We start from the raw sequence: 16,061 nt of genomic DNA, 5'->3' as shown, positions 1-16,061 counted from the left end.
AAAAAAATTTTTTTAATTCATTTAAAGGTTATTCGAGGCATCGGCTACTTAAGTGACTAGCCATTTTGTAAAAGCGGATTATAGATTTTGCCATATTTTTATGGAACCAAGGAAAGTGTTTCATAGAACTGGAGAGACAGAGGAATATGCCGTCGCATTAAAGGTATTTATTCATTAGTATAAACGCCGTATACATTTATTGACAGTGATGCACGTAGCTGAAATGTATGTTGTTTCTGCACATGATTAAGGTGATATGCAGTGAGGTGGATAGATGTAAGTGCGCGATATGTAACCTAGAAGAGAACTATGCATGATATGACTGACGTAAACGAGGCTGAATATATTGTATATAGACATACACGGTTTCTCCACTCAAGTGAGAATAGGCCTGGTATTAATACAACCGCAGGGTAACTGGATGGTTTCGGGTCGAATTTGGGAGAAACAGATGTGTTGTGTCCACAGTCATATAGGAGGGAGTTGTAAAGGAAGCCGTGGCTGCTCTTTTAGAGTTAAAAGACTGGGAATGGACAGAGCTGGTTGTGCGAATTTGTGGTGATTGGTTACAGTCTATCATGTGTCCCGTAGGAGTACTTTTGCTTTCGTTGTAGGCTAATGACTAGTCATGGACAACATTATATTACGTTTGTTTAGGCACCTAAAAAGTGTAGCCGCAAAGACATCACTATTCAGGGGAAACTATGTCAAGTGTATCTTGTAGTTTAGTAGGGCGTGTAGGATGTGTGACATTGCAGTGTGTTCACACCTTGTAAATGCTTGATCATCTTTTATTGTACCATGGTTCAAGTATATGAAATAGAAAATACTTAAATCCTCCAGTAGATGCTGGGGGTGACGTTCGAACCATCTGTCTCTGTGCAACTAAGGAATTTTGGTCACAGCGCTATCCGCAAGGGTGGGTTGTCATATATGCCACATGTATGCTTATTAGAATAATTTTGAACTCCAAGTGATGACAGTGTTTCGATTGTTGGTTATAAGTTACTGCTGATGGTCTTAATGACCCAGGTAGTTGATAGTCCAAAACCCCAACAACTGGGAAAGATTATTCTAACTTTGATATTCAGTAACCCACAATGCTATATAATCTTTCAGCATGTATAGCGAAGGTATACTTCAGAATGAATAATTCTTATAACAGACGTCAGTGATATAGGTATAGGTAGATGACAGAAAAGAAAACTATGAATTACAAACAAGAAAACTGTGAATTACGAATTGCCGCTATTTTTGGTTACATGCGACGCCCGGGACGAATTAAGATCTTAAGATAAATTTAGATTTTGAGATGACTGAAATGAATCCTTTTGCCTAGATGTGGATGTCACTTTCCCAGTAATCGTGGTATAGTACCTTCAATCCTTTTGTTGTAGTTGCGGCTTGATTCTCATTGTAGTTTTGTTTCATATATTTTTGTTTATATATATATATATATATATATATATATATATATATATATATATATATATATATATATATATATATATAAAAGCGAAACATGGTTTTTGCGAACCAGAGTGAACATTATGACCGTCACAAGTTATGAACGGTCTTTGATGTCAGTTGACATTTCCTTTGCTATCTTTGTTTCATTTGGTGGAACCCTTCCCCTTTACTCAGTATTTCCATGCGTGTTTTTGAAAGATTTATTTATTTTCTAATCATCGCCACTCTACAAATGGCAACATGTAGCTAGTGTTTCAGAATAAGGCAGCATTGGACAGAAATGAAATGGTTTGAGGAAAAAAAATTGGTTTATCATAATTTAAAGTTTTATTAAAGTGATTAACTTAAAAAGGGGTCCTATGGTTTGTCAATATATATATATATATATATATATATATATATATATATATATATATATATATATATATATATATCCTGTCATAGGATTCAGTTCTATACGGCTCCCGCAGCATTTAGGAAGTTTGGTCATGTTCTCCGTGTGGGACCACAGATCAACAAGTGTAGGGTTGTCTGCTAGCATGTTTGAGGTTAGCGTAGGACAGTTTAGGAGTAAGTGTTCTGTGTTTTCAGTATGGAAGTCGAATCAGGGTCTTGCGATTCATGGAATCTGTGTTTGTAATGAAAATGGATGGTGTCCAGAACACAGACGATAAAGTGTAACTGGTACGTGCCTGAGAAGTGTAGTTTCACACATATATATATATATATATATATATATATATATATATATATATATATATATATATATATATATATATATATATGTCTGTTTGATTGGAGTTTAAGGCTAGGTTGGGAGAATTGTAGTTTAGTGCTTGTCGAGTCATTACGGTGTGTATATTCTGTGTCAGTTTCATGTTAGTAGGGGAAGATCAGTTGCTGAAATGTGAGGCAGGAATGAGCTTTTGTTTATATTTGGGGGCTGGTCATTGACTGGTAGGTGGGACAGGTCTGATGTTGCAGACAGTTGAGTTCCAAACATATTGTGATGATATTGTACGGGAAGTATTTTTGTTTCGTTGTTGAGTGTTTCTGTTAATTATGCAGTCAGTGACTGAGTGCCCTATTTGTATGGTTTTGCATGTTATGTTTGCATTTGGTGATGGATGACCCGAGCAAGTGGGGCATAGTTTAGGTTGTAGCGGATGGAATCATATGGATAGTTTTTTTCTCGTCCAGAACTGGTGCTAGCAAGTGTTCAGAGGGCGTTTAGTTTGCTTATGGCGTTTTATGTTAGTCTTTATCGTGTAGGGAGTAAAATTCAAGCCCATTTATATTGTACGTGATGTCCATCATGGTTGGAGTTCTATTGAGTTGAAATACCTGACTATTCAGGGTTACGGGAGGGTGTAGGTTGGCTTTGTGTCTGTCTGTGTGGGGTTAAGAGGGGTGGTGACTGGATGTTTGTGAGAATGGAGACACTCCGTTTTGAATGATGTAATGTTGCATATTTTTGTTGCCTGGCGAGTATATACGGTGGTGAAGGTCATCTGTGTATGAGTGGACTTCCACACTGTGGTCTGCAGGAGGTGATAGGAGGTCATATAAGGAATATATATATATATATATATATATATATATATATATATATATATATATATATATATATATATATTCAAAGAATTAAATACGTAATATAAATGTAAACTTTATGAAGAATGCTATGGGAAGTTTGATTTGAGGAACCTAAACGATACTTATAATTTAGAAATGGATCACTTCATTCTAACATCCACATTATATATATATAATTACGAAATATAAGACCCATACACGCATATGTGATTAATGTAAATACGTACATACATGACCTTGAGAGCAAATATTTTTCACCAACACTTACTCCAGGCTTTCTGAGAATCGTAATCTGAAATGAAATTCTTACATTAGATTTCTCATTGTAAAAAGAATACAGGTGTGTTTGTAACTATTATAATGAGACTTCCTTTCGTCATGAAATAATGGTTGGTCTTTGCCTGTGGTATCTTAGTCATCGTAGCGAATGAAGTAGGTCACTGGCTTGCCACCATTGGTGCTCATGCTGAAGAAGTAGCCGTTACCACCGGGCCAGTTGAACCCTGAGGGTAGGGACTTGAAGGACGAGGTTGTGGCCGTCTTGCTGCTTCTCCCGGTGGGGATGCTATTGACGGAGGTGCTGGTGAACTTGGTGTTGGAGGGAAGGGTCTCTTGGTTGGGGAGGATCTGAAGGCTTGGTTGAAGGTGTTGATGTTACTTTTGAAGTTAGGCCTGAAGCGGTTCGGACTCGGGGTCGGAGCTGGGGCTTGGTTGAAGGTGCTGCCGAAGCCGTTGCTGGGTCTCGTGCTGCCGAAGCGGGTGTTGGGTCTCGCGTTGTTGAAGCGGGTGTTGGTGGAGGCGGCCCTGTTGTTGTTGTTATTGTTGTTGTTGAATCGGTTGACGAAGCCTCTGTTGGTGAAGCCTGTGGATCTGAACCCGTTGTTTCTCCTAGAAGCGAAGATGAGAGAGGATTGATTATTGAAAAAAAAGGAAAAAGCGTTCGGCGTGTGATTATTCATTTGAATAGAACAGTTATGATACAAATGGGAAGTTATACTGATACTGGGGTGTTAATATGAATCGCCTTGTGTAATAATCTAATGAGCAAGAAGCCTTATCTAGTTTGTAACCTAGTATCTCGATCGAGTGTGTAAGCAAGTATGTTGATGTAATGTGTAAGCAAGCATCCTTATAGGTGTGTAAGTAAGTATCTCAACAATGTGTCATCTAGTATGTAAGCAAGCATCCCTATCTAATACGTAGAAATGTAGCCCCATCTAGTATGTACATAAGTGGCCCCATCTAGTATGTACATAAGTGGCCCCATCTAGTATTTAAAGAAGTAGCCCTATCTAGTATGTTAGCAGGCAGTGTGTGGTGTGCAAGTACCGTTATTTAGCATGTAAGCCGATAGTCTTACATGTTATGCAAGCAAAAATTTTATTCGTCTTGTAAGCAAGAAAGTATCCTTGCCGAAGTTGTATGAAAGTAGCCTTATGAAGTATTTAAGGAAGGAGCCTTATCTGATATGTACACAAGTAGCCAGATGAGGGGAAGTAGCCTTATATGAACAGGTAATATCTAGTGACTGAGTGGGCGTCTAGACAGACAGAGCGCGTAAGCGAGCGGGAAGATCTAGCGTGTAAGCGAGCGGGCAGATCAAGCGTGTAAGCGAGCCGCCTCACCTGTTAGTGATGAACCTGTTGTTCCTGAAGGCGTTCCCTGTAATGGCCCCGGAGGCCCTCAGACGCGTCAGGGCGGCGCGAGCCTCGGCGCGGTCGTCGGCGTCGTCGTCGTAAAGGTCCTCGTACAGGTCCTCCAGCGAATCGTCATCGTCGATGTCGTCGAAGAAGTCGTCGAAGTCGTCATCGAAGCGGATGAAGGCGCGACGGTTGTTTGGGAACGACTGGCGGAAGCTGCCCTGGAAGGAGGGAGGGAGGATGGAAAGAATGGTTAGGGTATGTAGCAGTACACACACACACACACACACACACACTCTCACTCTCACTCTCTCTCTCTCTCTCTCTAGAGGTTAGCGCTTTGCGCTAGTCAGCTAGCCTAGCCTCATTGGCAAAATCCGTTCTGAAAGTACTTAAAGTAGGTGCCATTGCCACTCACTCTTTCTCCCTCTGTCTGCAGTTAACACTTTGCCTCATCCTCAGAACGCAGCAAGCTCACTCACCCCATGAGCACTTTCCGTCTCCAGCCTGATTCTTGCCACCTTAGTTTTGCCTCCCGACCGTCGTCGTCCCCCCATCCACCCACCCTACCATGCAAGTGGTCCCCAAACTCACCTGGTTGAACTGGGCCGTGGCCGCCATCACCAGCGCCAACATGACGATCTGTAAAGGGGAAGAAATCCATAGGTTACTTAACCACACCGAGACATAATTCATTTTTACGTATCGTATGTAAATATGGGAACTTGTTAAGTTACTCCTAGGCTACATGTTGGTTCAGATCTTCCCAAAAGTGTAAGTGAAGGTATATATATATATATATATATATATATATATATATATATATATATATATATATATATATATATATTATTATATATTATTATTTTCAGTGGAAGAAGAGGTCAAGTTGCATCGAAAACTTCCCACTCGAAGTAGTTCCCGCTTTCCTTGCTACTGCTTCTATCGCTGCCTTGAGGCTGCAGAAATCCCATAAAAGGGATCGTAAGGTTATATGATTATGATTAATTATGAACATTTCATATTTTCACTCCTCTGCAAGAATGGTAGTAACCATCATACAACATCCGACGATTTGGCGCAGGAAAGTAAAGTTGGTGTCGCAACTGAAATCGTGCCCGCACAAGCGAACTAGCACGGCATGTGGGAAGGCAGCCGCACTGGCTCGTTATCCACTGACATCGTACCAAGCATAGCCGTGGAGTCGTTCCTTAATCAAATTTCTCTTTATGGAAACCAAGATGGTAAAAGTATGATGCCCCATGCAAAGTCTTGTAGATTTAGGTAGAATGATTTTATGGAATTAGAGGGAAAGAAATACAACTAGGATTGATTTGGCGTCCTCATAGGCGTTAGTAGACTCAGTTATTGCAAGTGGAGAAATTCACAGCTTCGCTCGAAGTGGAGAAAATGAAATAACATTAACGATCGGTTCTCTTGTGGCTGGCTGGTCTGCTATATATACTAACTTTGGCTACGTTGTGGTCTGAGGTCAGTAAGCGTTCCCCTGGCAGAGTTCACGTGGTATGCAGGTCAGGAAGTGATGCTTCACCTTCCTCAGGGCGAGTCCTGCTGACCGCGAATCTCTACCGCGTTCAACACCTGCCACAATGTTTTCTAATGTTGAAGGGTAACCAGTGGTGTTCGGCAACTCCCCGACGGAGGCGTTACCACTATACTTAAAGATTAATTGAAAAGAAGAGGTTTTAGACACCCCAGCCTCTGAGCATATCAAAAATGAATGAAAGTATGATTTCAAGAATGTGAAATTCTGTAAAATCTTTGCTCTGTAAGCTATCAACAAGTGAAAGGTTTATAAATCGTGTTTGTAACGCCTCAGATAAAACCCTTCGAGATACAGAGGGGAGGGGCGTACGACATGGCCATGGGACAGAACACTTCCACTTTCTATTGAATAATTCCTGTATTTCCTGATTGTCAACTTCCACAGGTCACCTTTGCGTTGGTGTTTCCTGTGTGCGCATTTAACAGGCTTACTCGGTGAGGCCACGGGTGATTTTTTTTCTCTCTCCAATATAGAATCTTTGTCCCGATCGAACTCGTTTTCTTTCACATATACACGTAATCGTGTATAGTAGCCAAATTTGGTTGCCGGCTTGCTTTTTTTTTCCTGGTGTTATCGTGCCTTTAGAGAATCGTTTTGTTGGTTGATTTGGACTCGATCCTTATCCACTGCCGGGATGTTTAAGGACATCAACGTCTAGTTAGAACGACCTTACGGGGAAGACGAAGGAAAAAAACTTGAACACCTTCAGTTGGTATAATTTCACTACATATATGGCCGCCCTTGTGATAGAACTATGAGTTATGTTTACTCATCCCGACGCCCGCCAAACCTGAGTTATTAAAGCTGTTTGTATAGTTCATCCAAGGCCTCTTATCGCCGCTATGTAAATTAGTGTATACGAGTTTTACACTTTTTTCATATTTTGCTTTGAATCTCAAAATTGTTTTTGGGATTTCTGTTGCCCCCACGACTCTAGAAGATGGGGAGGATGTTCTGGTGGGTCAAGAGGGGTTAAGTGTGACATCGTGTCTTCTTGTGTTGGTCGGTGTATTTTTCTTCTTGTGTTGGTCGGTGTGTTTTTCTTTGTGTTGGTCGGTGCGTTTTTCTTTGTGTTGGTCGGTGCGTTTTTCTTTGTGTTGTTCGGTGCGATTTTCTTCTTGTGTTGGTCATTGCGATTTTCTTCTTGTGTTGGTCGGTGCGTTTTTCTTGTGTTGGTCGGTGCGTTTTTCTTCATGTGTTGGTTGGTGCGTTTTTCTTCATGTGTTGGTCAGTGCGTTTTTCTTGTGTTGGTCGGTGTGTTTTTCTTCTTGTGTTGGTCGATGCGTTTTCTTCTTATGTTGGTAGGTGCGTTTTTCTTCTTGTGTTGGTCGGTGCGTTTTTCTTCTTGTGTTGGTCGGTGCGTTTTTCTTCTTGCGTTGGTTGGTGCATTATGCAAGAGGGAGAGCAGTACTCAGGCCAAGAGCGGGCAGGAGGTGGGACAGTATTACTGGGGATCACCGGCCGACCCACACCCTCCTCACTGGCTACAACTTTCACCGCTGCAGAGCAAAAACTGAGAGAGGCAAGGTCACCGCCAGATCTTCCCTCCTCCTCCTCTTCTGCAGATGCTGCCTGCTCAACCTTCTTCACCCCTGGTGATGCCGGGCCCTCGTTCCATCAATGCCTTGACCTCTCATCACCTCTCGTGCCTCCCTCTGCCTTCTGCTAAATAAACTCCCTTATTCGGATTACCACTAGCGTATCTGCTACGGTCACCGCCCTATCTTCTCCATGTTTCTCACCCTGCCACCCTACTCTATGCCTTCAATCCCACAGCTTCATCTTTCTGTTTCCCTATTTTGGCAAACCCTGCACCCTGCTAGTGTACATACATCCTTAAACCCTACTTAACACCTCTCTCTCTCTCTCTCTCTCTCTCTCTCTCTCTCTCTCTCTCTCTCTCTCTCTCTCTCTCTCTCTCTCTATTTCCAGTCCTCACCTTAACGTTACTTAGACCTAACCTTGCTAGTGTCCATATACGTCCATTGTGATGAAACGTGAGGTGTGATCACCTCCTAGGTCCACTTTCACTGTTCCTCCTTCTGCAGGAGGCTGGGCTGTCCTCTCTGTCTTCACCCTCAGTAAACTCCCCTCACTTTATACTGTTCTTGACCTAATGCTCTCGGGTATAGCCCGCCGGAGTCACCCACCCGACACTTACCAGCAAGTCACTGAACCCCACCCAACCCAATAGATTACTTTCCAATCCTCCCTGGTGCATTGTTATTACCGCATCTGGTGCCCGATAGCGAGCGGTGTGACGCAACTAGCGACCCCTTCTTGGTTCTTGTCGTTTACTCATCGCAGTGGTTCGCAGTCCGGCAACAGGTTATTCTGAATGTGCACCTGAGATTCAGAGATTAGAAAGTTGAGAGAGAGAGAGAGAGAGAGAGAGAGAGAGAGAGAGAGAGAGAGAGAGAGAGAGAGAGAGAGAGAGACGCAAACCCTGAACAGTATTCAGAAAAGCACACATAGAATACAAAGTCTTAACATTGATATTAGCCCCTGGCGTATTAGAATGGCAAATTGTTCTGTTTTGCTGGTGTGACATTAGCCAATACAGGATTTCAATATAAACTTGTGCCTGTTTATTTACAGGTGGCAGTAAAGACTGAGAAACGGCTTTTGTTACGTACCTCACTTGTACCGAGACATTGTTGTACAGGGGGTCATGGTTGTCAGGACGTGGGTGAGGGAGGAACATTCAACATTCCTGTTACTCAGTGTATTCTCTTTTATTCCCTCCTTCCTTCCTCCTATCTCTCACCATCTTCCCTCCTTTCCTCTTTGGTCTGGAGACGGCACTGTCCTTCGCCTCACCGCTCGAATCATCTTCCCTTTCATTCTGTGTGTCCCTACCTTCCCTCTCCTTTTCCTCCCTTCCCAGCAACACCCTATCCCTCTCGTGATGACCTGTGTTGTAATGTGAGCTCGACAGGGTTGACCTAAGGTCAGCCTGGGGGACCACGGCGGCTCGGAGCGTGTCCTGCGGGGTCACACGACCCTGTTACCTGGGGACAAGGAGGTGGAAATGTGCCTCCCAGGACGGGAGTGGATCCGACAGGTGATGCGGGATGTGACGGGTAGCGGGTAGGTCTGAACACCTACGTCAAAATATTGGCAACTGGGTGGAAACATAGATCACGAACGTCTCAGCAACAGGATTGGAATCCAACCAGACATCACGTGAAAAAGGAGTTGCCCACATGGTTCAACCAGGGGGATGGCGAGGTGGGACTCCTGGTGTGTAGACCCGACTCGACCCGATAGACAAGTTAGGAGTTGACTCTGTCAGGTTGCACAAGAGCCATTACCTTCAAGAGACCGACCCCCCCCCAACAGAGGGAGAAAGTTTGGTCAGGAGTGGTCATGCCAAGTTTCCTTCCAGCGTTCGTGTTTCCTCCTGGAGCGAAAGGTCATCACTGAAGGTGTACAAAGGGAGGGGGGTGGTTCGGTCAGCAGTGGTGGTATTGTTTACCGTTTCTAAAAACTGAGAGAGAGAGAAGGGGAGGGAGGGCAGTATGATAACACTACCCAATAATAAGCGTGGGGTGTTGCGTAAGAGGTGCCCCAAGGGAGGTGAGGCAACACCAGGTTTAGTGTAAAGTCGAATTCAGAATTCCTGCTGCAGTCTCTCGTCTCTTTACCTTCAATAGATGTGCACTTCCGACCTCTGTATGTTTATACGAGGGAACAAAGTGCAAACTTGGGGCATTGGGTAAACGTTCACAGTTTGCGTTAATGAGAGAGTTCCACTCATAGATTTGGACCTTCGACAAGGAGTTAGTCCCATTGTCCACGCGAGACTTTGTAAGGTTGAAGGGAAAGCCGCTGATAAACAGGTGAGGACGTGTGTAAGGCATGCCTTAAAGACTCGAAGAGGAGACCTCCATTACGTTAAGGGAAGAAACACGCCTTTCACCAAAGGTCCTATGAAGAGACACGTAATCAGAGGTCCTTTGAAAATCACGGGACCATTCCCACGGTCTGACCCGGAATCTCGGCTGGAGCGAAACAGCTAAAGGCCATAAAAAGAGGAGGAGCGAGCGGCGGGCGACCTTGAGGGATAACCTGCCACCAGGAGGAGGAGTAGTAGTACCAGCGGCGGAGGGGGTGAAGAGGAAACCCTTCCAGGAGATCCTAACCGTTACCCGGGTTGCTTGTGGTGCAGGTCCGGGGGGCCAGATTCTCAGATATTTTTAGACTGGTCGTAACGGTGGCTCGGGAAGGATCCCTGAACGCGCTGGTTGCTGCATATATGTATATATATATATATATATATATATATATATATATATATATATATATATATATATATATATATATATATATATCGGGTTTCATCACATTACGTGCTGAACATACTATCAAAGAAATGGTAAAGGCAGAAAGTGTCGTAGAGCAATACACGTAAAATATTAAATGCAGAATATAACTTCAGAGAACATACAAGTCTGAAAGAGACGAGGAAAATCTGAACTATATCTCTGCTGCTGGAGTGAGTAGAGGATAAGAATCATCAGTAAGAAAAGAGGAATAGATAAATGTCGGTGATGAGTTGTGGAGGAGGAGGAGAGGGTGGTTGAGGGAGAGGGAGGGTAAGATGGGGTTCAAGGTTCGTGTCAGAAAAGCGTCCCCGCCAACCTCGAGTGGCTGCCGTCCGTAGCCAGGCCAGGAAGGTACCCTCACCAGTGGGTATCATCCCCAGCCAGGCCAGGAAGGAACCCTCACCCATGGGTGCCGTCCCCAGCCTAGGCCAGGTAGGAACCCTCACCAGTGGAAGTCCAGCACAGGACGGGGGACAAGCACTGATGATAGTGGGAGTCTAACTGATGTGTTTTGTCCTCCAGAGCCACAGAAAATAACCCCTCACAACGCAGGTTCTGGAAAAGCAGCTCCTGTAGCTCATTGTGCCTCCTTGTCCCCCTCCTGCAACTCACACCGTCACTTACCCACAAGTGTTCATCTGTGAGCAGGATACAGGATGTTCAATAGACTATTGACAGTGTTTAGATACACACGTAAATGTATTGGCCTTGATACAGGCGGTTATATACACATGACACACAGGCAGCTAGTCTCAAGGACACACACACACACACACACACACGGTTACGTTCATGTGAACACACAAGGGCGATAATTCCCAAGACACAGAAGCAGGCTACACACACATACACACACACAAGGACACTCACGTATACTCCCACACCAGAGCATCATGTCCTCCGCCTCACACGTGTGCTACTTCTCTCTCCCTCTCTGTCACCAGCCAGCAAAGACATTATGAGCTGAGGTATCGTTCTGCGGGCGTAATAGAACCATCCCGTTGGGCGCGTCTTGGGTCTTTTTTGTACCCGTTGGTGTTACGTAGCTGGAGGGCGTTGCTGTATAGGCCCTTATTAATACATGGGGCGGGAGGAGGACGTGGTTATGTACGTTAGGGCGTGTAGGACAGCTCCTCAACTCCTGCCCAGGGGGAGTTTCCTCCTAAAGTTTTTGAAATAAATTACGACTCGGTTATAGTTCTCTCTGCCCTCACGGACGAACACGGATGCTAATCGAACGACCTGTGACAAGAACGGATATATATACTGTGGCACGAGACAATTCTGATGGTCTTCTCTCAGCGTGAAGAGAAAGATGCTTTTTTTTTTTTCTAGCACGAACTTCCTCACGGTCTGGATTGTTCGTCATATGGTTTTTGACATGTCTTGTGCCGCGGGGAAAGTAGATTAGAAAATGGCAACGTAGATAATGAAAACGGAGTTTACACTACGTTCTATACACAGATTTGAAAATGCTTCTCTAAGTCAGAGGCTCCAGACATGGACAATTCTCATTAATGCCAGGTCAAAAATGAAACATAAAAAAGGGCTAAAATGGCGAAGAAAAATGAATAACCTCTGAGTTTTAGAGCAAGTGCAAACACTTTTTTTTAAAGAAAGTATTGTCAGGTTTCGTAACTAGGAAAGCCATGTGAAGATAGAGTTCCAAAGCTTAGCCGTGGAGAGGAAACAAACTTCACAGTGTTCCACCTTCGAGTTGCTAACGTTCACACAATATTACTATAACGCAGTAGCTAATGATATAACACATTAGCTTGCCGAGTATTACTTGACCGAGCTAATGAAGGGGGCACATAACCTGCCAAAACCTAAGTAATACCTGTAGAATGAGACCACCGAAACTACGGCTTAGGATGAGTAGGTCTACTTCTGAGGTCAGATTGGGAAAGTTAGCAAGTCGCATTACTTTGGACTGGACTGAGTATGTAGAAGCTAAAGCCTCCCCAGAAGTGAGAACAGCACCGACCCCCTAACAAGGTCGAATCACTTCATTGTAGTGTGTCTCCGACAGAACCCAAGAACAAGGACTTGGCTAATAAGGTTTTTCGTATTCAGAAGATGTAGGTGTACCATATATATAATTACTGTATTTCCTGTGTAATTATAACGGAGAGGGGGGGGGCAAGAACACACTCCTCGCACAGAATGATTGTTCATAAAACAAAGCATGAATGGCACGAAGGAATGAAGGATATGTTTCCCATGTTGCTCTGTCTGAGAGCTAAATAATTTTACCCCGTGACACCATGAGTGTACGCGTGACGCCATGAGGTGTAAGCGTGACACACCGAGGTACCAGCGTGACACGGTGAATCATACGCCTGACACACTGAGTTATGAGCACGAGCGTGACACTCTGAGGTACCAAGGTGACGCGTGGAGGTACCAGCGTGACGCACAGATGCCAGCATGAGACACCGAGGCACCAGCGTGACATTTGTGTACTGAAAGCCACATCTAACGGGGGCGATTTGTCGATGATCATTTGACCCTTGCGGATATATAACTGAATTTTATTAAGGGATTATTCATTAACTGATCTCTGCCTTGATAAAAAGAAAACCCGTTATATATGGTGAATAAAGGCTATATGGTTTCTGTAGGTTCTCAACGTTGATTAACCGCGCACGCCTACGCCTCACCCATACACCTGACGCCAAGGAAAGAGTAGAAGCCCATGTACCATAATGGACCCTTACTCCTCTACCCGTTTCTCATCCCTATATGGCACTCTCTGACCCCCGTATGTTTTGAGCTAAGGTTATAACTGTTGTGAGAAGGCCGTCTGTCATTATATACTGATATATTTGTGAAGGTAAGGGTTCGCTGTGGTTAAACAGAGAGGTAAAGGTCATGACGACATGCCGTGACATCGGCAGTTTCTGCGGTAATTTAATTGTCTCGCTCCAACGAGTTTGTGTTGTGTTTTAGTGAATGAGACGTTTAAGCAGTGTGTTGTACGTGTGGTAAATGATTGTTGGGACTGTCTTGTGAAGAAGCTCTTTAACTGATAAATGCATAAAAAGGGATGATACTAGTTAATGTTTTACTTGAGGTTTTGAATTTGCAAGAGTGTATGAAACTCATGTGTGGGGATGTTGTTGATGAAAACATGAGTGACGTATATGGTAAAGGACGTACAAAACAGCGGTTCAGCCTCGGGACCTGTGCAATACTGTAGCGGCAATGCTCATCCCAAACGTGTTATCTCTTCAGCCTGCAATGAGCGAATCCATTCACCCACCCCACGGTGCCTGTGATATTATGCTCAATAATGTACTTTCCCCATTTATGAATACGCCAGGAAGCTATTTATCCACCAAAGGGCAGGAGATGCCGTAAAAGGTGTCTTTATATTTCGTATCATGTCCATTAATTATGCATTGATATTCGTGCAATATATAGTCATTTACAGACAGGATCACATAATATATATTCATCATACTCTATGATTTTCACTCTGCTCGTAAAGTCCCCGAGATCATTTGTACATCCTTAACATGAAGCCGTTTAGTGATGTTTAGACATTGTCCTTGAACTGAGATGTTTTTTCCTACAGTGTCGACACATCATCACCCCTAAACTGCTAGCCCGTATAACCATAACCAGAGACGCAGGCTCATTGTCAAATAAAATTTTAGATGATGCAATGATTGTGTCTAACTTGTCACAAATAGAACAGATACACAATGATTGTGTCTTAACATGTCACAAATAGAACAGGTACAGTGGCCAGCCTAGCTATGAATAAGGAACCACAGTGGATCAGGCGTGTCAGCGATGCTCGCACCTGGCGATATTTATCTGGGTGGAAATCAGTCATGAGCGCACTTACACTATCAAAGTAGGAACAACTCTTTCCAAATAGCTAGAAAACACTTCTTGGGGAATTAAAGCGTTGTACCCAGAGTGGAGGCTAAGCTTCCCTCCTCTTACATTTGGTATCAAAGTATTATTACATCGTACAGTAATCGTACGTGGTGTCAGGTAAACTAACTAGGTTATCGTTGGCAAATGGTTGAAGTCTTTGTTTATATTGAATATCACATCATTCTTTGAGGGAATGTGTTTGATGTTTACACTGTGTCCGATATTAGGTACGAGCTAGGCGTACCGGTACGCCCGTGAAACGAACGAATGAGGGATAACTTATTCACTCAGTGGTTCTGACTTTTAGTCCCATGATTATCGGGAAATCTTTTCCCTTATGTTGCCATCAGTAAAATTTTGCGTAAGGCTAACTAAAATGACGAGCGTACGATACGCCAGATATCTTGCGATGGCCTGAGCAGTTGCGTAATGGTTACTAACGACGGACATTGGCATTATATATATATATATATATATATATATATATATATATATATATATATATATATATATATATATAATGCAGCTAGAAAATGGATGCGAACAAAGGCGGACCCGGCATCCATCCTATGCCACATAATATCACACTAGAATGGAACTCTTAATAAGCAAGCCCTGTGATGGCAGAGTTTGTTCACATGACTGTCGTATAGCCTTCTTTGTCGGTCTTGTATAAACTCACACACACACACGCCGCGCGCCTTGACACCACCACTTGGCCACTCTGCTAGCGCTTCACACCTCGCCACACACCACACTCTGAACAGAAGACACGAACACCAACACTTCAGCACCCACCAGGAGCTTCATGATGTGGACGTCTTGGGGGATATTACTGACGCAGGATGGACGCCCGTCGGCAGTTTTATACCCTGTTCCTTCCGCGGCTGCTGCCCTCCTATTGGCCCGGAGCCCAGCCCGCTATCATCCTCCGCCGCGCCATTGGCTGGCTCAAAGTTAACAGGTTTTTGTCCGTCATGGGAGCAGGATCTTCCCTCGCTTCTGCCCTGTGTCGGCTCGCTCACCGAGATACGGCACCGAGCGCCAGCCATTATTGCTTTTTGTCGCTTTCCTGCCATAATTAAGTTGGTGGAGTCCTAGACAAGTGCATTGATGAAAAAAAAAGGAACGTAAGGCAGGTAATCCAGGAACCTTCTGGGGTGTGAGTCACGAGTGGTACAAAGGGGTTGGGATCTTTGTCCCCCCTGTCGTCCCTAGCTGACGAGCAACGTTAGCTAGGCATTGTGCCCTGAACTCCATCGCACCTTGTCCCTGGATCACTCTCTCTCTCTCTCTCTCTCTCTCTCTCTCTCTCTCTCTCTCTCTCTCTCTCTCTCTCTCTCTCTCTCTCTCTCTCTCTCTCTCTCCTCTCCATTTAACCTCTCAGATTTGGATGCCCTCCCCATGCTAAGCCAGTGGCAGGGAAGGAGGGGGAAGGGGGTTAAGAGGCCTGAATGTCGTATAACTCAAGGTGACGTTACGTGCGGTAACAGTAGCTGTGTCGACGACGTCATGATGGCTGTGGTGACGTCACGGTAGATACGGTGGTGTAGGGTACATTATTACTGT

General features: G+C 44.1%; 2 protein-coding genes across 2 annotated transcripts in view; one reads left to right on the top strand and one right to left on the bottom strand.

Moving 5' to 3' along the window:
* Positions 1-16,061, top strand: part of LOC139766010 (33 kDa inner dynein arm light chain, axonemal-like) — a 144,308-nt gene that overhangs the window by 2,973 nt on the left and 125,274 nt on the right. The window lies entirely within an intron of this gene.
* Positions 1,846-15,365, bottom strand: LOC139766008 (uncharacterized). Its single transcript, XM_071694079.1, has 4 exons — positions 15,291-15,365; positions 5,301-5,348; positions 4,692-4,927; positions 1,846-3,954 (listed from the first exon to the last, which is right to left on the bottom strand). Exons 1-4 carry the CDS (start codon positions 15,300-15,302, stop codon positions 3,528-3,530), a joined length of 723 nt encoding a protein of 240 aa, XP_071550180.1. The 5' UTR covers positions 15,303-15,365; the 3' UTR covers positions 1,846-3,527.

Source organism: Panulirus ornatus, chromosome 56 (genome assembly GCF_036320965.1).
Source record: "Panulirus ornatus isolate Po-2019 chromosome 56, ASM3632096v1, whole genome shotgun sequence".
In the NCBI taxonomy this organism is placed as follows: domain Eukaryota; kingdom Metazoa; phylum Arthropoda; class Malacostraca; order Decapoda; family Palinuridae; genus Panulirus; species Panulirus ornatus.
This window is presented reverse-complemented; position numbering and strand designations above follow the sequence as displayed.